This window comes from Lynx rufus, unplaced genomic scaffold, assembly GCF_022079265.1.
Source record: "Lynx rufus isolate CCGP_SWC_20201006 ecotype Redwood Valley unplaced genomic scaffold, mLynRuf1.p SCAF_18, whole genome shotgun sequence".
NCBI lineage: Eukaryota > Metazoa > Chordata > Mammalia > Carnivora > Felidae > Lynx > Lynx rufus.
Genome location: NW_025814832.1, coordinates 25,062,370 through 25,090,042, shown reverse-complemented (window position 1 = coordinate 25,090,042; position 27,673 = coordinate 25,062,370). Strand labels below are relative to the sequence as shown.

At 54.3% G+C, this 27,673-nt stretch overlaps 1 protein-coding gene, 1 non-coding gene and 1 pseudogene across 2 annotated transcripts in view; all 3 read right to left on the bottom strand.

The window, feature by feature from the left end:
• The window catches only part of ARHGAP23 (Rho GTPase activating protein 23), a 51,682-nt gene that overhangs the window by 5,374 nt on the left and 18,635 nt on the right, over positions 1–27,673 (bottom strand). The window contains 13 exon segments of the mRNA XM_047080417.1: positions 1,216–1,247; positions 3,363–3,459; positions 4,018–4,059; positions 10,038–10,163; positions 11,185–11,274; positions 11,556–11,629; positions 14,377–14,455; positions 19,653–19,808; positions 20,199–20,320; positions 20,996–21,126; positions 21,405–21,466; positions 22,772–22,984; positions 22,986–23,093. Of these exon segments, the coding sequence (XP_046936373.1) occupies positions 1,216–1,247; positions 3,363–3,459; positions 4,018–4,059; positions 10,038–10,163; positions 11,185–11,274; positions 11,556–11,629; positions 14,377–14,455; positions 19,653–19,808; positions 20,199–20,320; positions 20,996–21,126; positions 21,405–21,466; positions 22,772–22,984; positions 22,986–23,093 (1,332 nt within the window).
• Positions 18,407–19,604, bottom strand: LOC124513090 (60S ribosomal protein L10-like; annotated as a pseudogene).
• On the bottom strand, positions 18,839–18,972 carry LOC124513637 (small nucleolar RNA SNORA70). Its single transcript, XR_006962468.1, has one exon. It is a non-coding gene; the product is annotated as a small nucleolar RNA SNORA70 (small nucleolar RNA).

Here is a 27,673-nt window from a genome sequence, read left to right as displayed (position 1 = left end):
ACCCCTTGATCTTGGACATCTAGCCTCAAGAACTGTGAGAAAAAATGGGGCGCCTGGGCGGCTCAGTCGGTTAAGCGTCCGACTTCAGCTCAGGTCATGATCTCACAGTTCATGAGTTCGAGCCCCGAGTCGAGCTCTGTGCTGACAGCTCAGAGCCCGGAGCCTGCTTCGGATTCTGCGTCTCCCTGTCTCTGCCCCTGGCCCGCTCTCAAGAGACATTCGGTCTCTGTCTCTCTCAAAAGTAAATAAACATGAAAAAATATATAATAATAAAAGAACTGTGAGAAAATAAATTTCTCTCGTTTAAGCCATCCAGTCTGTGGTATTTTGTTATGGCAGCCAGAGCTAAGACACCGACCCCCTTGGCCATCAAGCTCTACATCCTTGCCTAATGGGTTCTGTCTCAGAGGGCAGGCCCTGGACGGCGAGTAGCTGGCTGTGAGAGCTGGTTCAAAACACCAGCTTCAGGCTCATTGATTTTCTCAGTTGTTTTCAATTTCATTGATTTATCCTCTTATCTTTGTTATTTCCTTCCTTCTGCCTGCTTTGGGCCCTCCAAAAAGAACATTAAGTACAGCAGACATACTTGTGGTTATAAGGAGAAATATTACGCTTCATTGACAGGTGAGCAGCTGAGGATCAGAAAGGGGTTAAACAACTTGCCTGATGGCCTGAAGCTAAGTGTTGGAGGCAGGACTCAGACCCAGGACCGTCTGTGCTTTTTTTCTTTCTTTCTAATTTTTAAATTATTTATTTTGAGAGAGAGCGCGAGTGGGGGGAGGGGCAGAGAGAGAGAGAGAGGGGGAGACAGAGAATCCCAAGCAGGCGCTAACAGCACGGAGCCCAACACGGGCCTCGATCTCATGAGCCGTGAGATCACGACCTGAGCCGAAATCAAGAGTCGGACCCTTCACCGACTGAGCCACCCAGGCGCCGCGGACTGTGCGCTTTTAGCCACTGGGAACACTGCCCCTGGCCACCTGGCCACCTAACTCCCAGGCCGGATCCTTCTATTCCACCAGATGCCCCACCCAGCACGGCCACGGTGAGTGACTTCTCTGCTTACCACGGTACGCACAGTACCTCCTGCTTTCCTTCCCTGTGACCAGCAACTTCCTCAGCATCCAGCGGCAATTCTCCCCATTCCCTTGGCCAAAATCAAGAAGTGGGACGGCTTAAGCAGGGAGAAAGCTTCAGAATTGCTTTGGCACTTACCTTGGACTTGGCTGGACCGCAGGTGGTAGAATCTGTCGGTGAGAGAGAGAAATACAAAGGAAAGTTAAATCGGGGCAGGAGAAGGCTGCCTTGTGCACACGATTCCCTCTCCCCGGAGGCTTCAGGAACCAGGGAGATCAGACACCTGAGCTCTCCCCAGGTGTTGTGAGTGTGATGGGCTTCTGGTGTCATTTCCCATGGCCCAGGGACGGTGTTGATGGCAATCACCACTTCCTTTCGAGGTAGGAAGTGACGTCAAGGCTGCCAGTTGTGAGACCCTCATTTGTCAGGGTCAAGGGCAAGGAGGGCTTCTCTTTGGGCCTAGGTCCTCTCCCCTCCCCTCCTGTCCCTGTTACTCTGAAGCACTAGAGAGAAAATGCCAAATATCAGACGCAGTCCACGGAAACCACAATGAAACACAGCGAATCACAGATGCTCTGGAGAAATGGAGACCACACAGTGCACAGACAAGGGGGCGCCCTACCTCCACCCTCACCACCACCCCCCACTTCCGGGACAGGAGGAAGAAGAGGGACCCTGTGAATGATGGCGTCGAGGGGCAGACACCAAGTAGGTGGGACCCAGGAGGCAGAGCGCGCTGGTGACTAGGGCCTTGATAGGCTCCGCCTCCAGACTCCTCGTCCATCTGCCTTCCTGAGGGCAAGGCCCTGTTTATCACCAGAGTTACGAGAACGAGTAAAATCATTACATCAGTAGGACTGGGGTCCCGCTCCTTTAAGATCACTGGGGGTGGAGAAGGAACCACAACCAAATCCTGGCAGTGTCCTCTCCAGGACCGGGGAGGGGGTAGGCTGATCTAAGGACCTCCCGGGGTCTGACGGGGCAGTGGGCAGGCACAGTTAATCCACACTCTCTGGCAAGCAAGTGAGTCCTCCTCCCCACCCCTCCCCTGCACACGGTGAGAGGAGCAGATGGCCAACCACACAGTGACACACACGAGGCAGGGGAGCGGCAGCAGGTGATTAGAAGAAACGGGGGGCTCCTCTCTGCCATCCCCACCCACCTTGTCCCCTGGCTCCCTCCTCAGCCTGCCTCTTGTAACTAGGGGTGCTGCGCTAGGCCTCTGTCAGAGACAGGAGCCGTCAGAATACGAAGGGAGGCCCGCCCACAGGGCGGGAGAAGTTAATGCCTTGGGCCGAGGGGCTGCTCTGGGCTGCTCTGCTACGAGAGTCTACGGCCCTGAGGACTTAGGGGCTGAGTGACCAGGGGCTCTGGTTTCAGAAGCGGGAAGAGTCAGCCCTCGGAGCCCACCAAGGCAGGAGCTGCAGTTATAGAGAGGCTTCTGAGGGTGACATCACTCGTGTCCCGACAGGCTGGGTCCCCCTACCAGCCAAGCCTCCCCCTGTCCAGACAACCGGAGGTGACCGGGTTCAGCACAGAGAAAAGCCCAGAGTCTGGGGACCGAGGCAGAGGTGAGGGAGCAGTCATGCGGTGCCCAGACTTCCCAGCAAGGGGACAGGATCTGGCTCCGACAAATGCCTCCTTCCTCCTGAGAAGGGGCTTTCAGATGGGAGGGCTAGGGAGGGGGTATGCTGTTCACAAGCGGGGGTAGCCGGTACGTCAAGGGTGAGGTGCTCACAGCCCGGGACCTTTCTGCCTGCCCCTCGGGCCTGCCCAGCCTTCTTATAATCACCCGCCACTGTTAGTGACCGAGGCCGCAAATGCCACACTGTACCCTTTAAATCTCCAACAGGTCCGCTGGAGGAGGGGAAGGGGAGAAGAGAGAGGCAGGGTTCAGGGGCGGGAGGAGAGCAAAGGGAGAAGAGAGAAGGGGGCAGAGGGGTGCAAGGAGAAAAGGAAGAAAAATTAAAAAGAGGAACATGCCCAGAAGGACACAGCCCATGAGAAATAAAAAGCTCAGGAAGGAAACCAGTGAAGGAGGGCGAACAAAGCCCCTACCCAGCCCGGGGAGGGGCAGCTGAGCAGACAAGGAAGCGGGCCCACAGGCAAGCCAGACCTCCCCAGAGTGGAGAAGGCCCTGCCACAGCCCGGGTCTCTGTGGTGGGGGCAGGGAAGGGCCCCGCTGGGGCAGAGCAGGGAAGCTGGGCGTCTGGCCAGGCATCTGGGACCCTTGGGAATGCGAATCCCACCCCCACTCCCACCCGTTCCCAAGCCCCTGCACTCACCTGAACCTGGGTCACCAGGGGGCACTGTCCTGCCAATGTTAGGCAGGAGGTACTCAATGTTGGGCACTGACTGAGGCTCCTTGTCATCCACAGGAGTCTGCGAACAGGAGGAGGGTCAGCCAGCATGTCCTCAGATGGCTGGACCGTGGATCCCGCAAAACGGGGTAACCTGAGGCAGGGCCCATGACTCCTCCATCAGATTGGGGCTCACTAGCTGTCTCTCTCATCAGCCAGGCACTCTTGAAGGCAGGTCCTACACGTACCCCATTAGACTGTTTTGTGCCTTCTCCAACACCTTGGCTGAACCCCAAAGGTTGGAGCTGTGTCTCCACCATCAGACTGGATCTTTCTAAGATCTATATCCTCCACATAAGACTGGAAGGTGGAGTCTGCCTTTGCTACTGGACTCAGTTTCCTTAGAGTGGCTTATACCTCCCCCCTTAGACTGGGGACTCATGAAGGCAAGGATCGTGTCTCCCATTAGACTGGAGGCTCCTGAGAAGAGGGCCTATGTTTCCTCCATCAGACTGGGAAGCCCCAAGGGCAGGGACCTTCCCCTGCTTGAGTCTTACTGCCTGCCCCCTCCCGGGCCCCAGCCTGAGATGCAGGCCCACCTCAGACCAGACCCACTCCACCCTCCCTCTGCATCACTTACTCTCTCTCCCTTGTCCTCGTCATCGCTGAAGAACCAGTCTGACTGCAGAGGAGACAAAAGGAAGTGGTGAAACTCAGCGTGGGAAGGGGCTGAGGGAAGACGGAGACACGGGCTCTGGACCCGCACAGTCCAGAGGACTCCACTCAGACGCCATATGGAATGGGGCAGGAGAAGGTCCTCCCTCTTCTCAACAACCCCCAGGCTGGCCTGGTCACTGGATGTTCCCAAGGGAACATGGATTCCCAGGACCAAACCCCACAGACTATGAGAAACCCTTGGGGAGAGAAAAAGCTGGACCCCAGTGCTGGAGGGAAATGCAGCCTGGAATGGGAAGGGCTGAGGATTGATGGAGGGCCAGTTCAGGAAAAGCTTCTCCTCCTGTTTTTCACTAGATATTGTCCAGAACACATCTCTGGGGCTCGCTCCCAACCGCAAGCCAGAAGCGGGGACAGCAGTGCCATCTAGCGCAGGCTGGGTCCACTGCAGAGAGAAGGCCCACCTGTTGCGGCAGCCAGAAGAGCCCTGGGCACCACATTAGCTACTGGGGTTGCCACCCTCTCCCCCAGCCAGAAGACAGAAGTGCCGGGAGGGAAATGTTAGGAGGTTCCCTGAGGGGCAGGCAGGAAAGAGTTTTCACATAAATGCCAAACAGGATAGAAAATAAAGTAAAAATCTGATTCGTAAGTATGTTTTGTGAAATCTGAGAATCTTAAAGATAAAACCCTAAAAGTTTTCTGGAGAAAAAAAAAAGGTTGCTTACAAATGAGCATCAGCTGTAACTAGAACTTTCAGCAGCAGCAGCAGCCATAAGAAGATGCGTAGTGTTTTCCTGTATTGCTGGATTACAAACGCAGGAATTTTGAGCCTAGAATTTTATACCCTGCTAAACTCTCAGTTGAGTGTGAACTAAAGCTACTTGAAGACATCAGAAAGCTTGCTGCACAAAGATTCTCTTAACTGTGTATATGAGCACAGTTAAGAAATGACCCCGGGGTGGAGTGACCAGCTCGGAGAGGTAAGGATGAACGTCCACGGTCTATCCAAGCAAGGATACTCATATACACATACAATTGTACACACACAAAGTATATCCATGACACTGTGGATTTCGAACACAGAGGGAGAAACCGGTGATGGGTGACAGTACACTAAGGCACTTGGTTTTTAGATGTGGTGGAAGGAAGACAATGGATATTGATGAGCTTTAGGAATAATCAGTGAGAGTGAAGCATAAGTATGGGCTGTTATAATTGTATAATTAAACACAGATTGGGCTTTATACATTATGTAATTTTCTTTTTTTTTTTCTTTTTTTTTTCTTTTTTTAATTTTGAGAGAGCGAGAGAGACAGCATGGGAGGGGCAGAGAGAGGGAGAGACAGAATCCCAAGGAGGCTCCACACGCTGTCAGCACTTGGGGCTTTAACTCATGAACCGTGAGATCATGACCTGAGCACAGATCAAGCTGGATGCTTAACCAAGCAGCCCCCCAGGCTCCCCTAAATTATGTAATTTTCATATCAGGAAAACAAAAATCAATCCATCGAAAGCAAGGTAGGACAGATGGAAAAGAAATAAAATGAAAATGGGGTAAACAAAAAACGACACTTAAGATGGCAGAGAGGGGGCGCCTGGGTGGCGCAGTCGGTTAAGCGTCCGACTTCAGCCAGGTCACGATCTCGCGGTCCGTGAGTTCGAGCCCCGCGTCAGGCTCTGGGCTGATGGCTCGGAGCCTGGAGCCTGTTTCCGATTCTGTGTCTCCCTCTCTCTCTGCCCCTCCCCCGTTCATGCTCTGTCTCTCTCTGTCCCAAAAATAAATAAACGTTGAAAAAAAATTTTTTTTAAAAAAAGATGGCAGAGAGAAGTCCCAACAACACAGAAATTAGAATCAATGAGTTAAGCTCACTGGTCGAAAGTTAACACACACAGAATATCAGGGGCGCCTGGCTGGCTCAGTTGCAAGTGTGCAACTCGATCTCAGACTCATGAGTTCGAGCCCCACATTGGGCATTACTTAAAAAAAATACTGTTTGTTAAAAAATAAATAAATACAATAGAACAGGGAACGTGGATTGAAAGGATACGTATTACCCAATCAGACTGGGTAATTATGGCGGGAGCAAAGTGGGGTCAGGGATGAAGGGGGAAACAAGGAGGCTTGCAGGTTGATTATGACCATGTGCCATGAACCTCAGTTATTATTCGCCACAATCTGGCATATTATTAACTCAAATAAGTGGCAAAGGAGAGCAACGAGAAAGAGAAGAGAGGATAAGAAATAATGCAAGATCGAAAGTCAGTCTTCTCGGGCTCAAGTCCACCTCAGGTAAATGACTTCTTTGAGTCTATTTACTTATCTGTAAAATGGGCATAACAGGAGTATCTACTTCTAAAATTGTGGTGAGAAGGAAAATGAAATCCGGTATGGCTATTATAAGAAACTAGAAATACCAAGTGTTGATGAGGATGTGGGGAAAAGGGAACTGTCACACAGTGTTGGTGGGAATGTAAATTGGTGCAGCCACTACGGAAACCAGCATGGAGGTTCCTCAAAAAATTAAAAATAGAACTACCCTACGATCCAGGAAGGTCTGGGTGGCTCAGTTAAGCATCCGACTCTTGACCTCTGCTCAGGTCCATGACCTCACAGTTCGTGGGTTCCAGTCCCGAGTCAGTCTCTGCACGGACAGTGTGGAGCCTACTTGGGATTCTCTCTCTCTGCCTCTCTCTCTGTCCCTCCCGCTACTTGTGCTTTCTCTCTCTGTCTCTCTCTCTCTCAAAATAAACAAACTTAAAAAAAAAAAAAAAAGAGCTACCCTATAATCTAGCAATTCTGCTTCTGGGTATTTTTCTGAAGAAAACAAAAACACCAAGGAGAGATATCTGCACCCTTTTGTTCATTGCAGCACATTATCTACAACAACTAAGACACGGAAGTGGCCTGAGTGCCCACTGATGGAGGAATGGGTCAAGAAGATGTGGCGTGTATATAAAATGGAATACAACTCAGCCACTGAAAGAAGGAAATCTTGCCATCTGTGACCACATGGATGGCCCCTGAAGGTACCACGTATGCTAAATGAAACAAGTCACACAGAGAAAGACAAATACCGCATGATCTCACAGGTGGAATCTAAAACAAACAAATAGACGCAATCCAGGCTCATCGGTACAGAAAACAGGCTGGGGTGGGGCTGGGAGTGGGGGGTGGGCAAAGTGGGTGAAGGGGGTCAAAAGGTACAAACTTCCAGTTGCAAAATAAATAAGTCGTGGGGACGTAGCCTAGAGCATGATGACTGTGGTTAACAATACTGCATTGTGTTTTTGAGAGTTACTAAGAGAACAAGACTGAAAAATTCTCATGGCCAGAAAAACAATTGTAACTATGTATGGTGACGGTATATGTATAGCGCTGATCATCTCACAGATATATACAAATACTGAATGGTCGTGTTGTTACACGTGAAACTAATCTCATGTCAATTATACCCTCCGCTTAAACATTTCAAAAATAATGAAATACCGTGTGTAAAATATTTAGTACAACACATTACTAATGTACAATGAATGTTAGCCATCATTAAGAAAAAGTGCAGTCCCCAGAGACAGGCTGAATAGAGGAAGCCCTAAGAAGCCCAGCCTTTAATTCGGTTTGGAGGTACCCAAAAGTGCTGTGGGAGCCCAGAAGCTTCCGGGTAGCCCAGAGTTTTCTGGAAGAATTCACGCTAGCTGGTGCCACCCTGCTTTTGCACATCCCTGTGCCTGGAACGCTTTCTCCCTGCTCTGAATGGCTAAATTCCTCCGGGTGTCGTAAGACAGTTAAACTCGCCCCTGACTACGCTCCCAGCCCTACAGCCGGGGCAGGGTTAGGTCCTTCCATGGGCTTCCCTGGCGATAGCCCAGAGAATGAAGAAATGACATCTTCACTGAGGCACTGCTCCTTCGCAGCCGGGCCTGGGTTCCAGTCACCTCTGCATCCCAGCACCTGCACCTGCCTCTGGCATGCCGATGAGGTCAATAATGGTGGTCGCTAATTCATATGACACCTCTTACCCGCTAAGTGGCATTTTAAGTGCTTCACGGACATTAACGCATGTAACCCTCACAATTACCGTGTGAGGTGAGCATTATTATCATCTCCACTTTACAGATGAGGAAACTGAGGCAAAAAGAGGGTAAGTCCCTTGTTCAAGGCCCCACAGCATGTAAGGAGCAGAGCCAGAGTTGAACTTCAAGCAGGCGGGCTCCAGAGCCAGTGCCCTCAACTGCTACCTCAGCGGTTCTCAAGCGGGGTGCCTCTGCCTCCCGTCCCCTGGTGGGGGGGGCATTTGGGAAAGTCGGCAGACATTTTCAGTTGTCACGACTGGAGGGAGGCTCCTGGCATCTAGCCAGAGATGTTGCTAACCATCCTGCGCTACATAGGACAGAGCCCCACAAAGAATCATCTGGCCCCAAAGGTCACTAGTGCAGAGGTTGAGAGATCCCGGTGTACGCAGAGCGGCAATCATGTTCGAACAAATGCCTTGACGTGGTCTTTGGGTTGCAGCTGACTTAGTAAACATGGGAATGAGCTGGTTGGTGACTTGCCACTGGGAGGACAGGAGCCCCGGGTACGGAGGCCAGGTGATGGCCTCAAAGTCACCCACGACCTGCAGCCATCTGCTGACGGGCCAGGGGCTCAGAGCCAGAGTCAGAGAAGTCTCTGCCGAGGTCCGATCCTGCCTGGGCCCGCGACTCCAGGGGCTCCGGGGGCCACGTGTTAGACTGGGGAGCTGAGATTTTCCAAGGGATAAGTTTTCCCAGACTAAGGGAAATGTTGGAATGAGAACAGGCTTTGACGTTCCCTCCCAAGGCTCAGAGCCCTGACCACCCAGTGGAGGAAGGAAATAAGCGGGCAAGGCCAGTCGGCGTGACCAAAGTCTACCCCACTGCCTCACGTCACTGACCCTGGCCGGCCAAGCCAGCTCTAGGATGGACCCCGGAGTCTGGCCTCCCAGCAGGGGCCGAGGAAAGCACCAACTTTGGTCAGACAAAGCTGGCTTACAATCCTGGGGCTGCCACTTATAAGCTGCGTGACTTTGAGCAAGTCACTTTGCTTCTCTGAGCACCGGTTTCCTCATCTGTAAAATGGGAGTAACGTGGCCTGGTTTCCCTTCCCTAAAGTATCTGTGAAGTTGCAGACGCTGAGGACCCCATTCCGCTGGCCAGCTGCCGGTCTTATTTCTCCTGGCAGGAGGGGGTCGGGTTCCATCCACAGGCAGATTTGGAAATGGGAAATCTGTGATTTTTTTTTTTTTTTTCTTGAAAATCTAGGATTTATAAAAGCATCCCTTAGGGCCCCAGAAGGGGGCGGCGCTGCCCTGAGTTTGGCTCTAGAGGACCAAGGCCTCCTGCGCCCTCTGCTGGCCGCTCTAGGTTCTCATCCCATCCTGGACAATAACTAGACTCCTTAGACACAACAGGGCTTGTGGTGCTTCTGGGAGCCATGAGAAGGGGGGAGACCAGCCCAAGACATACAGAGGACAAGTGCAGGATCCTGTCTTAGCCCTTGCTCCGCCCTGCCTCATCTGCATCCCCTCCCCGGGCATCACCATTTGCTCCCCCAAGCCTCAGTGGGGTGGCAAGGCAGAGCTCTGCCCCTGCTCCCTACACCCGTCTGCGTGTTTCTACAAGGACACTTTTCCTGGGGCCCCCTTCTGAACATGCCCCTGCATTCACCCCTTGGCTGTCCAACCCAGCCGCACTTTCCCTGACCATCCTCTGCCCTCTGACCCTCACCCTCATCTTAGAAGCTCAGGGGCCTCCTGATTCTCCTGCTGGGAATGGAACATCCTAGAAAGACAGGGATTCTAGGATCCATTCCTGTTTGGTCTGGAAACGCAGCCCATCGCTTCGGAAGGGCATGTGCCATCCCAGGAGCATTTGCTGAAGCTGCCTCATCCTCCACTGAGCACATCCGCCCAGGCGAGCAGGAGCGAAATGCCCAGGGGGACATGGCCTCGGCCTGGAGTGGCTGCTTACGTGCTGGATCAGCGTCTCCACGATCTTATAGCGATCAGGCATGTGGGTCACCATGTCCGCCATGTTGTCCTCAGACGTCCTCACCAGCGTCGGCCCAAAGACCAGGGCCAGGTTCCTGGGCTCCATCTGGGCAGGGGAGGAAAGCAGGTCAGCATCAACACTCCATAAGCTCTGACCTCCAGTCCCCCAGACCTTCCTCACCCCAGGCCCCTCAGGCCCAAGGCCCATCCTGAGCTATGCCTGGCTTAGGGGACGGACACCTCCTTGCTGGGTAAGGCAATGCCTCGCAAGTAGAGTACAGGCCAGATTTCAGCCTCGCTCATCCCCAGGCCTAGCAGCCGAGAGCAGTGCCCAGCCTGCTCACCCATACCGTGCTAACAGTGACAGATGCCAAAATAGGGACCTGCTGGAGGTTCTAAGGGTATTTTAAAACTGGGAGCATTCCTTTAGCTCCATTCATTTTTGCAGAACCAGAAAATACAGAGGTCTGATTAGAAAAACACAATGTGGCATGAGAGACTGGTTTAGTCCGTAGAGTGAGCAACGCTTGATTTTAAGGTTATGAGTTCGAGCCCCATGTTGGGTGTAGAGATTACTTAAAATTTTTTTTTTTTTCAACGTTTATTTATTTTTGGGACAGAGAGAGACAGAGCATGAACGGGGGAGGGGCAGAGAGAGAGGGAGACACAGAATCGGAAACAGGCTCCAGGCTCTGAGCCATCAGCCCAGAGCCCGACGCGGGGCTCGAACTCACGGACCGCGAGATCGTGACCTGGCTGAAGTCGGACGCTCAACCGACTGCGCCACCCAGGCGCCCCTAAAATATTTTTTAAAAAAGGAAAAAAAAAAAAAAAAGAAAGAAAGAAAAATGCAATGCAAGGGATTTGAGCTAAATCCGAGGATAGATTTCTATCAGACACAGAGGGACTGTGGCTCTCTGCCTCTATGAGACCCTTCAGAAACTCCGGAGATGGCTCTCCGGGGAAGAAGCACCGGCTGGCATGGAAGGGTGGGGTGGGGACAGAGTGACTACGGAGAAGGGTGTGCCTAGAGGGCCTTGGGATTATCTGACCTGGAAGAGTCTAGAATATGCTGAAAGGACCCTATATGCCTCCTTCCCCCACATTCCACGCCAGAGTCCCCCCACCTTGTTTTTCTCCGAGTGGTCAGCAATGGTCTTCAGATGGCCCACGAGGAATTTGAGAGTCTCATAGTAGTGTCCTGGGAGATCCCGGATCTGGGCGGGAGCGAGAAGGGGCATGGGGCTGTGATGGCCTCCCCATCTCCCCAGCACACCCCACAGGGGCTCCCACCGCCATACCTCCGGAGTCTGGAAACCACCCTCTAGCCAGCCCCCTTGGAGAGATGGAGAAACGGAGGCCCAGAGCGGAGAAGGGCATCTCCAAGGTCACAGAGGGAAGTGGCGGCACTGGGCTCCAGGCCTCCCCGGGGGGGGGGGGGGGGGGTGCTCTCCAGGCCCAGTGTGCCTTTTGCCCGAGGGCGTCTCTTTTTCCTTACCAGCTTCCGGAGCGTCTTCATCCGCTCCCTCGAGTCTTCGATGCGATTGGCCTCGATGAAGTCGTTGTATTTGTCTAGAACACAGTGAAGACTCTTTAGAGAGGTGGCAGGCAGTCCCTTCTCCCACTCTCACGGTGCTTCCAAGCTGAGGAGGCCCAGGCTGCTCCAGCTCAGCGTCGGCGGGGGCGGGTGGGGGGGCGGGTGGGGGGTGCTCCATGACCTTGTGTCTATGTGACCAAACCCACTACAGCTGCACTCAGGGGCGCACCCGACCTGGGGCAGCCCATGTGTGTTTGGGAAGAAGCAGGACCTGAGCTGCACGTGGATACTGGAAAAGAGGTCCTCGTCCCAGGCTCCGGGACAAGGACACCACAAGGTCAGAAGAGGTTACCTAGAAAGAGGGAGGGGCCCTTTCAGCCTCCAGACGCCCACACCACCTGTGTCAAAATGCCCCCCAACTCCCTTCGGAAGAAGTGCATGGGGAACTTTAAAACATGGAACAGGCTAAGTTTATTCTGAAACTCATCTGACGGGTAGATGCATAAGGAGAGCGGAGAACAGTCTGTAAAGGAAGAATCACGAGGGAGGGCTTGTCCTATCCGATACTGAAACGCGCTAAAGAGATAGCATAGCTTCAGCAGCCTGGGCCTCACGGAGGAGGCTGGCCAAGGACAAGGACACAGAAAGGAGGGGAACAGGCCACGTGGATCTTTACTATGTGATAAAGGCAGCGTTTCAAATCAGTGCGGAAGGATGGAGGGGTCAATAAATGTCCCTGGGACAATTAGCTATCTTGTTGGGGGAACAAAAATCCATTTCCAGCCCACATGATAATACACAAACATGTGTGATTGCATTAGAGAGCCAAATGTCAAAGTTGCTAAAATCTTGGGAAAACCAAGAAGACGTCTTTACAACCATAAGGCCTTCCTAAACACGAGATGCAAGATCCATTAAAGATGAACAGCTTTGACTACACTTAATTGTTTTCAATTTCTGCCCTGAACAGTTAATAGGCAAACGGCAGACCGAGAGCAAATCTCCGCAAAAACTAGCGAAGGGTTAATACCCAAAATACACAAGAGCTTGTCTCGTACAAATCGATACCAAAAAAGACAAACAGCCCAATAGGAAAATGGGCACACAGTCTGAACAGGAAATGAGAGGAAACAGAAAAGGCCAATAAACTAATGAAAAGATAGTTAATTTCCCTAATAATGAAAGAAATGAAAATGAAAACATAATGAGATGACATTTCCCTCAACCAATTAAGAGAAGTCTAATAAAATGCTGATAACATCTAGGGTGGATGGGGCCAATTCTCTCCTACGCTGTTGGTCAGAGTATGAACTAGGGCCTTCTTCTCAGAGGGCAGCTTGACATTAGCTTTCAAAAATGTTGACCAGGACTTTGACCTGGAAATTCTACAGTCTAGGAACCCACCTCTAGGACACCGATCCGGGCGTGTAGGGACACCTTCAAGGAAAGTCACTGCAACGTGTTTTGTAAGAGCAAAAATTTGAGCACAACCTGAATATCCATCAATAGGGGAGTGATTAGGCAAATTATAGTCTATTCCGACTACGAACTACCAGGTGGTTGATTTAAAAGAAGAACGGGGTAGAGCTCTTTGTACAGACACGAATGAATCTCAGAATGACAAGCCTCCTTTTGTTAAGAACCCCCACCCCCGCACCCCCAGGGGTGTGCTGAATCCTGCTCACACCGGCTCCTGAGGGCCAAAGGTGTTCATCTCTTCTGACTCCACGTTGGTGGCAGCTTATCGGTAGCTTGAAATAAGGCGCAGTAGGAGTAATTGTACCATGGAGACTACCGATCAAGGCTTTTTTCCCTTGAGAGCCAGATGGCAAACATTTGCCAGCACGCAGGCAAACTCACCCAACTCTAGACCCTATCTATGCATGGTTGTCTCCGTCACAGGTGTAAGAGGGTCTGGGAAACAAACAGATCAGCAAACGGTCAAGAGCTGGGCTCTGGGGCCGGAAGCCTGGGGCTGAATCCTGGCTCTGACAACGTCTGTGACCTTGGGCAAATGATTTAACCTCAGTTTCCTCATCTGTACAATGGAGAGAATAGTACCTACTCCATGGAGTTGTTGTAGGGAGCAGTGCTTGGCACACAGCAAATGCTCAGAAAGGGTCAGGATAGTCTCCAGGGAGAGGGACTAGGAGAGTGACAGGCACCTTCGGGTGTTCTTTATTTGCATCTATACTAAGTTTGTTACAAGCCCATGTTTCTCTTGTATTGAAACAAAAACCCAGGGTGCCTGGGTGGCTCAAGCGGTTAAGCCTCAACTTTGGCTCAGGTCCCGAGCTCGCGGTTTGTGAGTTCGAGCCCCATGTCGGGCTCTATGCTGACGGCTGGGAGCCTGGAGCCTGCTTTAGATTCTGTGTCTCCCTCTCTCTCTCTCTCTGCCCCTCCCCTGCTCTCTCTCAAAAAAAATAAACACTGGGGCACCTGGTTGGCTCAGTTAGGCATCCGACTTTGGCTTGGGTCATGATCTCACTGTTCCTGAGTTCAAGCCCCACGTCAGGCTCTGTGCTGACAGCTCAGAGCCTGGAGCCTGCTCTGGATTCTGTATCTGCCTCTCTCTCTCTGCCCCTCCCCTGCTCACACTCTGTCTCTCTCTGTCTCTCAAAAATAAATGTTAAAACAATTAAATAAATAAATAAGCATTAAAAAACAACAACAACAAAAACCCAATGAGTAAAGCCAACAAACCCAATAAAACGAAGTGGTCAGAGTGCCGCACAGACAGGTGTCCCTCCTCCTCCCGTCCTCCACTTCCACCCCCACTCACCGTCGGTGAAAAGAGGCTCAGGCAGTTTTCGGAAGAAGGACTTGAGCAGGCTGCTGATCACATTGAGGTCCTGCCAGCGCTGGGGAGAGGGCGAAGATGTCAGGTCCCAGGCAGGCCCAGCGGGGTGCGCAAACCCCATCCCCCCCCACAGGCCCAGCCCAGGTGCCCACGCCTCCATGCTAGTCTAGCCCGGCCCGGCCCTCCCTGGGGCCCACACCAAGCTCTGCCCAGACCAGGGAATCTCCGGCCTAAGGAGACTCATCAGGGTGGTGGCGGCAGAACAGCGCCCAGCTAGGTCCTGGCCCCCTGACCGGCTGGCCCCGACCCCTCCCTGCTCCAGCAAGCCCAGTGAGCTCCCGCATTTGCCCACCCACAGCAAGTACTAGGCACCTTCTTTGGTGAAAGCACTATGGGACGGAAGTGAGGGAAACCTCCTTGGTGGTTGGACCTCCTCGGGCCTACTAGCACTCAATCCTGCCTCCCAGGGCCCTGCATTTAGTGGAGAGCCACCCTTGGACCCCCTCTCCTTATCCATGACATAGCAGTCATTCATGCCTGGCACCTGCCTATCTCAGGCCTTTTGCACATGCCAATTCCCTCCCCTAGAAGTTTCCTCCCTTGCCCTTCACAGGCCAGCCTCCTCATCCTACCCAAATGCCATCTCTGCAGAGACGCCTTCCCTGACAGTCACAGCTAACACAGCCACCACTGCCCCTGCCCCGTCATCTGTACAACAGCCCTGACCTTGTTTCTTCCATGGCACTTACCACACTTTGTCACCGTTGTATGCATTTTTTTCCTTCCCTGCCTACCTGCCTGGCAGGACTGTCTGTCCTGTCCTGTCTGCCCTGTCCCCCACTGTGCTCCTATCACCTAGTGAGCTCAGTTAGCCTGGCACCTATATGGCCTAAGTCAGTAGTTCTCAACAGGGGCAGAATCACACCCCCAGGGACAGAACCCCCTTGGTTTCCACAACCAGAGTCTGGGGATGCTTTTAAACTTTCTGTGATACACAGGACACCTTCCCACAACAAAGAATTATTCTGCAAGGCATCAAGATTGAGAAACCCGGGTTTTTTTTTTTAATGTTTACTTATTTTTGAGAGAGAGAGAGAGAGAGAGTGCAGGGGAGGGACAGAGAGAAAGGGACACAGAATCTGAAGCAGGCTCCAGGCTCCAAGCTGTCAGCACAGAGCCCGACACGGGGCTCAAATTCACAAACTGCAAGATCATGACCTAAGCCAAAGTCGGACGCTTAAACAACTGAGCCACCCAGGTACCCCAAGAAACCCTGTTTTATTTTTTTTTCAACGTTTATTTATTTTTGGGACAGAGAGAGACAGAGCATGAACGGGGGAGGGTTAGAGAGACAGGGAGACACAGAATCGGAAACAGGCTCCAGGCTCCGAGCCATCAGCCCAGAGCCCGACGCGGGGCTCGAACCCACGGACCGCGAGATCGTGACCTGGCTGAAGTCGGACGCTTAACCGACTGCGCCACCCAGGCGCCCCAAGAAACCCTGTTTTAAATAAATGGATGGTTGAGGCGCCTGGGTGGTTCAGTTGGTTAAGCATCGACTTCAGCTCGAGTCTGATCTGTTTGTGGGTTCAAGCCCCACATCGGGTTCCGTGCTGACAGCTCAGAGCCTGGAGCCTGCTTCGGATTCTGTGTCTCCCTCTCTCTCTAACCTTCCCCTGCTCACAATCTGTCTCTCTCTCTCAAAAATAAATAAACATTAAAAAAAAAATTTTTTTTTTAAATAAATGGATCGTTGAATGCAAGAATGAATGAAGCATGGCCGGTCACTGTCCCTTGTGTCCACGAGGGGGCACCACCACCCCGTGCAAAGTCCAAGGTAACAGCCTTGACCGGAAGGGCTCAGAGTAACTCGGGCCCGGAAAACAAGGTAACACCTTCCACAAAGACATGCAGCTCCACAACACACACACTCAGTACAATGGCCCCACACCATCCCACAAACAATACCCTCCCCCTCAGGTTCATCAGGAGTTACGGTCACCCTGCCCACAGCACTTAACTTCCAGCAGTCCCCAAGACAGAGGACGGGACTGGTGTCTGAGACAAAACTACACGCCCAGCACACTCTGGGCCCTGACTTGGGTCCGCTGCTCCCCCAGCCCCGGCCATGCTTCTCCCTGGCTAAGCCCCAGCGAATGTGCTTTTGGGCATATCCACCCCAAGCCAGCACAGGGCCCGCCCACCTGCCCCATCACCTCCTGGCTGTTCTCATCTCCCAGCTGCCAAACCCAAGGCTTCTGGACCCCTCCCACGTGCACACATCTGCCACTCATCCCCAGCCTCACCTGAGCCCCCCTCTCCTCTGTCCCACACGGAGCCTGGCCCTTCACTCCTGCTGCCCACCCTCTGCCCACACAGCAGTTCCCTCCATCGTCCCACTCTGTGCCCCAACGCCACCGTGTCCATCCTCCAGTGCACTCTTGGGGACTGCCTGTTTGTGCCATCACCCCAAATCCGGGGGGGGGGCCTGCCTGACACATATTCCCTCTCGGGCCCTACTCCCCAGTTTCTTCCAGAGAGATACCACCAGCCCCCAGCTCAAATGTTGGTTCCTCCCTGCACCCCCCTTCCTCCCTCTCATGTGGTCAACTCCTAGAGCTGCTCCCATCTTCCTTATTCCCCTGGGGCCACCATGTCCTCCTGGCCCCTTGCACTTCTCACATGTCAGCAATTTCTCCCTTGGATGCCCCGCTCTGGGCCTCCCTCATTTGTATCCGTCAGACATAAGCTAAAGCAGACTCCACTCTCATTTATGCCTCCCCAGCTGAAGAACCGCTGAAGGCTCCCTACTGTCCCTACTGTCAAGATCAAAGACTTCAGTGGAGCCATCAAAAGCCCTCCACCTCCTGCCCCGGGGCCTCATCCTCCCCACTGGCGAGCCCAGGAAGGAGGAATGAAATGGGCCTGTTCTCTGTCGCGACACTCAGACCCTTCTCTGGGATTCTGGAAAATGCCATCGTTCCCAGCCTGGACTGCCTTCTTGTCCACCTGCCCCCTCCCATTCACGCTTCAAAGATTCAAACACTCAAGTCTACCACCTGCTCCGGCCCTCGGCATCTTCTCCTTCCTCATCGCACAATCTGGCCCTTGGTGAGAGAGCAGCCTTCTCCCTTGGCCACTGTCCCACACGTACTTATCTTGTCTCCCCATTTTTTCCCCAAGGGCAGGAAGACGGTCAGGTATCACCTGAAGCTTCACTAAATATGTGACTCATGGGACTTCACTGCCCAGATGCATGGTTTTCCAAAAATCTTTTTCAGCAGAGCCCCTTTTTGCCAAACAGAATCACACGTGAAAACCCAATATGAAAAAAAAAATGACATTAAAAACAGCACAAAGCAGATTTCTCTAGTTTGAGCAAAGACCGGGGTTCCTGACCTGCTCCCAGCCTCCCACAGCTTTTTGGGGGAATACAGTTTGAGAAACACTGACCCCGCTGCAAATTCTTTTTTTTTTTTTCACATTAAAATATCTCTTTGGGGGGCCCCTGGGTGGCTCAGTCAGTTAATCCTCTGACTTTGGCTCAGATCTTGTGGATCTTGTGTGAGTTTGAGCCCCGCGTCAGGCTCTGTGCTCACAGCTCAGAGCCTGGAGCCTGCTTCGGATTCTGTGTCTCCCTCCCTCTTTGCCTCTCCCCCATTTGCGTTCTGTCTCTTTCTCTCTCTAAAAATAAATGAAACATTTAAAAAAATGTTTTTAATTCTTTTAATATATATTTTGGGGGGGCGCCTAGGTGGCTCCGTCAGTTAAACGTCTGGCTCTTGGTTTTGGCTCAGGTCATGATCTCATGGCTTGTAGATTTAAGCCCCACGTTGGGCTCTGTGCTGACAGGGCGGAGCCTGCTTGGGATTCTTTCTCTCTGCTCCTCCCCTGCTCATGCTCGCTCTCTCTCAAAATAAATACTTAAAAAAATATATATTTCTTTAGTTTTTTTTCCAGCTTTACTGAGATATAACTGACATTTTTTTTAAGAAGTGAGCTTTTTTTTTTTTTACAGGAAGTGGAACTTATTGGTGGGCATGAATAGGGAGGGACAGCGCCAAGGTTCTCGTGAATGCAGAGCCCAGCAGTTGTCCAAGGGGCCACGATTAGGGATGTATTTGACCCCCAGCCATCTGGGATGAGCCGCTTTTCGGCCACCACGTCTACAAATTCATCCGCAATAAACTGAGTAAAGCCCCACTTCTTGGGAATGTGGATCTTCTGGCGGCCAGGGAACTTGAACTTGGCCCTGTGTAGGGCCTCGATCACAGACTCCTTGTTCTGCAACTTGGTACAGATGGACACGATGACTTGGCCGATGCGGACCTTGGCCACCGTGACCGGGGGCTTTCCAAAGGTGCCCCGTCCCTCCATACCGCATACCCGTCTGGAGCCTAGACCGGAGACAGCATGAGGCCAAACCTCAATGTCCACTGGGAAAGGCTGTCCCCACGGTCCCTTAGGGCAGCCTATACAATCGACAGGCTGCATACACCACCAAGGAGGCTGCTGTTTGCAGCCGCGGCACCCTGGGTCCCCGTGGGGAAAGAGCACAGTCGGCTTAACCGGCTGCTGAGCCTGCTGCAAACTTTTAAGTGTGGCTGTCAGACTGCTTCACGAGCCGGCTTTGTCTCATCTGACCGGCCCCTCCTCTTCCCACGTTGCAACCATTCGAAGTCCTGGCTGCTCCAGAAAATACCACAGGCTCCCCTTCTAAGCCAGGGGTCTGCGGAGCACAGCCTGTGGGTCAAGTCCAGCCTGCGGCCTGGTTTTGTGTGGCCCTGGAGCTAAGAACGGTTTTCACGTGTTTAAAGGACTGAAGAAAAAGAAGGAGGAGGAGGAGGAGACCGCGTGGTAACCAGCACCTAAAACATCTGCTACCTGGTCCTTTACAGAGAAGGTGAGTCGACTGTTGGCAAACCTTCAGGGCCCGCCCCTTCGCCCAGGCCATTCCCTCGGCCCGGAATGCCCTCGCCCGGCTTTCCCCGGCGTTTAGTGAACTCTACTCATCCTCAAGGCCCCCAAACTATTGCCTGCGAGCCTCTGCCTCAAGGCTCCCTAGCCACGACTGCACCTGTCAGGCCTCAGCTGGGGGGATGCCCATCCCCGGGCCTGGCCCGCAAGGACAGGTCCCGTCTCACCCGTCTTCGTGCCCCGGCCCGCTGCCAGGCACGCTGCAGGGTACAAGGAACACGACAGACACACATGCCGCCTCGGCCCCTCCCCGCCTCCACAGACTCCCCGGCTGCACCCACCTCATCCTGTAGGTTGATGTCCCCGGGCCCACGGTTGAGCTGCTCCTGCAGGCTGGACACCACTGCATTGTTACCAGGCACTCGGTAAATGCCCGTGGACTCCAGACCCCGTGCCTCCACGATGCGACAGCATGCAGCCACGATCAAGGGGACCCGCTGCGGACAGGCAGGGCAGACGTGTTAGGAAGGTAAAAGGCAGGATTCCCCACCGGTGAGCCAGAAGAGGGGGGAAGGCCAAGACGGGAGCGGTGCACGGCAGGAGCTGCTGCCCGGGGGCCCCATGCAGGGGAACAGAAGGCCCTCACCGTCTCCGGGCACCAGAGCCTCACCACGGTGGGCACGGGAGCACTGACTGGAGGGTGGGGATTCCGGGCTCTGCCTCAGTTCTGCTGTTCCCTCCCTGGGCTCTGCCCCCCGACAACCCCCACAACCGCGGTGTCTCTAAGATGAGGCGGAGAGCTGGTTCCAAAGTCCCTCACAACTCTGACCCTCTGTGCCTTGGTCTGCCCCCTTCTCTGCCTGTCCTGGGGTACGGCGGGGGCTCACCTGGTTCTCTATGGCTGGTTGGCACTCCTCCAGACGGACCCCAAACGCCCTAGGAGCTGCCTTCTTGTTCTTCTTGATGATGTTGATGCCCCATGGGGTTTTGGGAGTGGCAGCACTGTCATCTGGGGTCGGAGAAGGCAGACAAAGTCAGGGTGAGCGGGGGGCGGGGGCGGCCGGGGAGGGGCAGCAGCCACACTTGGTCACACACACCCACCCATGTTTGGACATGTGGGGACTCCATCAGAAAGGCAACTGGAATGCTGAGGGCTGATGGGAAATTATATCCTGAGAGAAGGCCTCAGAGATGAGGGGGTTTATTCCTGAGGAGTCAGCCCTCGGAGGAAAGTAAGGACTTCTATATGGCCTCGAGGGCTAAAACAACAAGGTGGGGGTCGCAGATTCTGATACAACCAAAGAAAGAACTTTCTAATAGTCGAAAGTGTATAAAGAGGGAAAAGGCCGCCTCCAGAGAGGATGAGCCTCCTGTTCCTGAAGGGACACAGGCAGGGACTTGGAGAACACCCAGCTGGGATGTCACGGAGGGAAATCAGGTTCCAGGCCCTTCCAGCCCTGAGACTCTGAAAGTCCCTAGACCCTCACAGGCATACACACACAGACTGACATACCAGGATAATCCTGGCACACATCCAGCCCAACACATGCGCGCGCGCACACACACACACACACACACACACACACACACAAGCCCTTGGCTCCCATGTAGACCCACAGAACTGACCCCCACCCTCCCACATGTGCACACACACATACTGCCCCCTTATCAGCCACCTTCCTACCCTTGCTCCCTGCGGACTGGTCCTGCGTCCTGAAGCCACGTGCGGTACTCTGTTTGAGGAACTCAGACTTGAGGCCCCCCAGGCCACGAGAGACTTTGGGGGAGGAGTCGGCTTTGGGCCCAGAGCTATGGCTGTGTAGGAAAAGGAGGAGAGGAAAAGTCTTCATCTGGGGTCACCCAACATGCCACCTGCCCCAGCCTCCTACCACTTTAGACCTCCCCTCCAGCCCTGACGAATCCCTCCTTGTCCTTCTGGGGACTGGAGGCTCTGCCTACTCACCCACCCACCCCCACCCCCGTAGAGGGTGATTCAGAGGCTGCCTTGGGCCCGGAGGTGGGCCAGGAGGATGAGCTCTGTCTGGAGTGCCCCCGCCTCATGGTCAAGACTATTCGTGAGAGCTGGACCTCACCTTACTTTGCGATAATCATTAAGCTTCTTGCTGATCAGAGCTTGGTTGGCACAGCCGGGGTCCTGGAGGAAAGGAAAGAGAAAGCAGACCCCCTCAGTGCCCACAGCCAGCCAACTCAGGCCTCATCCCTGGCCCCTGCCTCGGCTTCGCCAGCTGGAGGGCTCACACCCTGGAGCGAGAAAGACCAGGGCTGGACTCCCGAGCACCCCCTCACCAGCTGTGTGACCTAGGTAATCCACTGGCCTCTCTGAGCCTCAGTCTCCTCCACAGTAACAAAGAAGATAACATGGCAACCTCAGGGTTGGGCTGCAGAATTGTGCATGTAGCACTCATCACATTCCTGGCCAGGCACAGAGGAGATGCCCCTAGGACTGGCAGCCCTGGCAATAATGGAAGTCACGTGGGACCCCCTGACTGTACCCTGCTGGGGACAGCCCAGCCAGGCCCCCCAGAACAGGGCCACACATTCCAGGTACCTTCCTCCCTACAGTAAGGAAAGACAATGTCCTGAGGGGAGCAGAGCCTGGTTCAGCCAAAGGATGTGTCTCTTGTCAGTAAGAGGGTCTGTGGCCCAGAGGCCAGGTGCTGGCACCCCTCTCCCCCTGGCCCAGCATCCTCATGGCAGAGACCAGCCCGGGAGCTCAGGACCCCCACAGAGCTGTGTGCACGTGAGCAAAGGCACCTCGGTGCAGGCCCCTGCTGGAGGGGGGCGGGCAAGTGAAACGGAAACGTCAGCCCCGGCTCTGGGTGTGCAGCTGCAGCTGCCCAAGAGGGGGCGCCATTGAGAAACTACCCTGAAATCCCTGCCAAAGCCTTTGGCTCAACCAGTGCAGCCTGCTGCCAAAGGCCAATCCTCTTGGCCTCCTCCCAAGGTCAATGTGTTGGTGCCCTGCTGACAGGCCAGCCCTGTCAGAAGGGCCAGCCACGGTTCTGGCACAGGGGCACCGCATTCTGTAATTCACTCCATAAGAAACCCCGGCTTTCTGAAGCAAGACCTAAGATTGGCCGGGAGCTGACCTCTCTGTGCCACAGCCTGCCCAAGGCAGTAATAATAATGATAATAACGATAATAATTCGTGCCCTCCCTATAGTTATTCGTGTTCCTGCCGGCCAGGGAGCACTGAGGGTGCTGAGGGCTCCGGGAGCCGCTGTCTGTATTTTCTCTTTACGCCAAAGCCCAGGCACGTAGGGCTGCAGGGGGTACCCCCTGTTGGCCCATTTTATGGAGGAGGGAACTGAGGCTCAGAGCGGTGAAGCGAGGTCCGCGGCAGGGGAGGGGCGGCCCTGGGGCCTCCCTGCACACACCTCCCCCCCCCCCCCGCCCCGCCCCGCCCCGCCCCAGCCCTGGTGGGCGGCCGGGCCCTCACCTCGCCCTCGGCCCTGCTGTTCTCTCGGATCGCTCTGATCCAGCCCAGCATGTCATCCCGGTCCTCAGCCTGAAAGAGATATTCACAGAAGTCAGCGGTGGTCAGCCGGAACACGTGCCTCCTCTTGGTCTCGCTGTAGGAGATGTCCACCAGGCAGGAGCCGATGCAGACGGGCGCCGCCTCGTCCTCACCTGCGACGGCCGCCGCCGCCCCCCGCCGCCGCCGCCGGCCCGGGCTCCCGCCGCTCCTTGCTCAGCAAGAGGGAGCGCGCCCGCAGCGCGGCGTAGACCCGCTTCCACTGGCGCAGGCCGCCGCCAGCTTTCTGCAGGGAGACACGGGGGGGGGGGGGGGGGGGGGAGAGACACGGGAAGGGGGAGGGTGTGAGAGGCGGGGCCTGCCCTCCCCGCCCCCACAGCGCGAGGGGGCCCCGGGAGCTGCAGGCGGCCACAGCAGTGGGGACCCCGCCCCACGGCCAGGAGCCCCCTGCCCCACCCTCCTGCCCAGCCCCTTACCTGCCTGGACACCCCTACCCACCGTTCTCAGTCCCCCAACCTTCCTTTAAACACCAGCATCTTTAAACACTAGCATCCGACTTCGGCTCAGGTCGCGATCTCACAGCTGGTGAGGCCCTCGTCAGATCCTCTGTCTCCCTCTCTCTGTGCTCCTCCCCTGCTCCAGTTCTCTCTCGCGCTCTCAAAAATCAATCCATCAATCAATCAATACGAGCATCAACGGGGCATCTGGGTGGCTCAGTTAGTTAAAGCCTCCGACTTCGGCTCAGGTCATGATCGCGCAGTTCGTGAGTTCAAGCCCAGCGTCAGGCTCTGTACCGACAGTTTGCTCAGAGCCTGGAGGCCGCTCCAGATTCTGTCTCCCTTTCTCTCTGCCCCTCCCCCGCTCACACTCTGTCTCTGTCTCTCTCAAAAATAAACATTAAAAAAAAAAATACTAGCATCAACAGCATCTGGTCAGCAATGCCCCCACAGCAGCAGCGAGGCCCCCACCCAGCATAGCCCACCTTACATAAAATCCTTGTAAAGCTGTTCCTAAGTCCACACACTGCCCCCTGCGCAGCAAACTGATCAAGAATTCCCCACCGCACCTGCTCTCCCAGCTTGTCTGCCCCTCGTTCAAGACTCTACTCTGTATCCTGGTCTCAGAGGCCACTCATAAGGTCACTCTGGCCCCTCGTGCTGCCGAAGCAGCTTCTCCGTCCGGCCTGGCCTTTTCCTTAGCCTCTCTGAGGCACGTTACCAGCCTGCAGCTCCTTCCTTCTCCAAGCCCTCTCTTGGCATCCGGGACCCCGTGGTTCCTGGTTTTCCTCCTCATCCCACTGGCTCCTTCTCAGTCTCCTCCATTGGTTTTCTCCCCCCCGCCCCAGCCCCCCCACAACATGCTCTCATCAGCGGTTCTCAACTGGAGCGAATGGTCCCCAGAGGACATTTATCTGGAGATATTTTCAGTCGTCACACCTGGAGACGTGCTATGGCATCTAGTGGGTAGAGGCCAAGGATGCTGCTAAACACGCCCCCATGGCCAAGACAGCCCCCCACAACAAAGAATCATGGGGTCCCACATGACTCTAGAGCGGAGGCTAAGCCCCTGCCCTACAGGAGGGGGAGCTCCAGAACTTTGTCCTGGGCTCCCCTTTCCCTGAATGTCTCTCCTGTGATGTCATCCACACCTGTGGCTTTAAATCCCTGGTCCAGCATCCTCCCCCGACCCCCCCCCCCCAGCCACAGTCCTGCACCTCCCACTGCCTACTCAGTGTCCCCATGTGCATGTCTCATAGGCACTCCACGGGGTACTTGATTTTTGTCACCAAATTTATTCCTCCACAGCCCTCCCCAACTTCTCCGGCTCAACAAATCCAAGTAATCTCTGTGCCAACGTGGGGCTCAAACTCACGACCCTGAGATCCAGTGTCACTCTACCCACTGAGTCAGACAGTCGCCCCTGCAGCCACCATTTTAAAATGTAAGCGAGGGGCGCCTGGGTGGCTCGGTCGGTTAAGCGTCCGACTTCGGCTCAGGTCACGATCTCACGGTCCGTGAGTTCGAGCCCCGCGTCGGGCTCTGTGCTGACAGCTCAGAGCCTGGAGCCTGTTTCAGATTCTGTGTCTCCCTCTCTCTCTGCCCCTCCCCTGTTCATGCTCTGTCTCTCTCTGTCTCAAAAATAAATAAATGTTAAAAAATAAATAAATAAATAAATAAATAAATAAATAAATAAAATAAAATGTAAGCGAGATGGTGTCTCTCCCCTGCTTAGCACTCCCTGGTAGGTTCCCACCGCCACTGGAATCAAACCCAAGAACTTCCATGATGTGTCTCTCCCCCTCCAAACTCAGCTTCTCCACCGACTTCTTTCTCGCTGTGTCAAGACACAGGGGCCCTTCTCTAGCGAACAAGCCAACCCTTTCCTTTCTTGGGGCCTTTGTTCTTTCTTGCTGTCCCTTCTGGCCAGAGCCCCTTCCCTCACTTCTCCATGTGGCCTCCTTGCCCTTTAGATCTGAGATCAAATGCCACAAACATCACTTCCTCAGTGAGGACTTCGCTGACCATTTTTTCTTTCTTTTTTAAAAAAAAACAATATTTATTTATTTATTTTGAGGCGGGGGGTGGGGGGTGAGGGGGGAGAGCGTGCATGAGTCGGGGAGGGGCAGAGAGAGAATCCCAAGCAGGCTCCACACCGCCGGCACAGAGCCCAACAAGGGGATCGAATTCACGAACCGTGAGATCATGGCCTGAGCTGAAATCAAGAATCAGACGCTCAACCGACTGAGCCACCCAGGAGTCCCCACTGACCATTTTTTTAATAAATGCAGCTCCCTGCTACCTCCAGAATTAAAGGCAATTCACATCACCCTGTTCATTTTCTCTGAGTGCTTACTGTAACCTCCGCTTAATGCTGGTTGCGGATTTCTCCAGTAAATGGGAAGCTCCTGGGGGCCGGGAACTGGTCTGTCCTCTCACATCCTTAGCCAAGAGCCTACAGCCTCCACAGGCGTAGGGTAAGTGCTCATCAATATTTATTGAATAAATGAATTAATGAATTAATCATCCTCGGAGCACCCTGAGGGCAGAGGCTCTCCCCCATCAGGCCCAGGGCTCCCTTCCTTGCACCGGTGGCCTACCTACCACTCATCCAACAGGGGCCTCTGCCCTCAGAACGAGCCAGATGAGGAAACTCCGTGGCTGGCGGGTAACACGGGGCCACATCTGACCATGAGCCCTGCCCACCACCACAGACCTGCTGGACCCAGACAGGATTGTCAGAGCAGGAAATGACATGACCCTCCAGGGGAATTTGTTTTCATGTTCATATTTTTATTTTGAGAGAGAGAGAGTGGGCGTGCAAGTGGGGAGGGGCAGAGAGAAAGGGAGAGAGAATCCCAAGCAGGCTCCAAGCTCAGCACAAAGCCCGACTCGGGGCTCGATCTCACGACCATGAGATCGTGACCTGAGCTGAAATCAAGAGTCAGATGCTTAACTCACTGAGCCACCCAGGCGCCCCTCCAGGGGAATTTCTTATGTCAGAGTGAGGGGGGGTGACAAGGTGACCTTTTTTTTTTTTAATTTTTTTTAATGTTTATTTATTTTTGAGACAGAAAGAGACAGAGCATGAACAGGGGAGGGGCAGAGAGAGAGGGAGACACAGAATCTGAAATGGGCTCCAGGCTCTGAGCTGTCAGCACAGAGCCCGACGCGGGGCTCGAACTCATGGACTGTGAGATCATGACCTGAGCCGAAGTCGGACGCTTAACCGACTGAGCCACCCAGGCACCCCAACAAGGTGACCCTTTGAGACCGAACCAACTAGGTGACCTTGGACAAGTCAAGCCCCCTCCCTTGGCATCAGTGTTCCCTACTGGTAAATGAAAGGTGAACTAGCCAGTTCCCAAGGTTACATCCTGCTCAAATGGTAGGTCTGTGACTGCAGGGACCTGTCACACCTACCTCCCTCTGCCCGACAGTGAACGGTCTCTGAAAGAGCCTGGAGGCTGGGTGGGGGTTGCCCGGGAGAGGCTAGGCTTGCCAGAGCGGACAACATCCGGCTGGACATCAGTTCCCTGGACAGACTAAGGGCCCGAAGCTGACTTAATGACCCCTCTCCTAACTCCCAGGCCACAACACCGAGGGGACAAGTGAAATCGGGTCCTGGCCAAGCCAGGAGTGGAAGCCCCTGTCCTCCAGTACCGGTCAGTGAGCAGGAAGGGCCCAGTTCCCATCCCTGCCTGGGAGACACTGTGGCGCGGCTGCCTGGGGCCATCCAGAGCTGGGAGATGGGCCACCTTGCAGGCCGGAGTCAGCAGTTCTCCCCTGGCCCTCAGAAGAGCTCAAACTTGGGGCTGGAAGGGTTCATCTCCCCTTCCTCAGCTCACACAGCTGGCCCCTGCTGCCCTCCTAGGCAACCCCTCCTGCCATCTTGCTGGCTTTCCTCTTTGGTCTGCTCTCCCCGCTTCCTCTCAAGGTGCAGCCAGTCTCTCGCCTTCTCCCTCAGTGCTCCCACACCTGTGGCTACAAGTGCACACCCTGATAGACTCCCTCCCGAGTGCCACAGCCCTAGAGCCTCTGAACCCAGGACACCCCCACCGGGGCATGACCCAGGGCCCTTGGACTCCATAAGTCCCCAAAGGAACCCTTGGCTTCCACTCACCAACCTGCCCCTCCAGTGCCCTGTGGCTCAGGGGAAGGCCCCATCGCCCCCGCAGCCATCATCTGCCTCCTCCACCCTCCCTCACCTCCCAGCCATCAGCAAGCCAAACCCATCGGTCCCTCAGTGTCTCTAAATTGTCCCTTCCCCTCCGCCCCATGCCACGACCTTAGAGCCCCCGCCCTCGCTCACCTGGACAGCAGCAATGGCATTGTCACCTCCTATCACAGATGTGACCCTTGCCTCCTG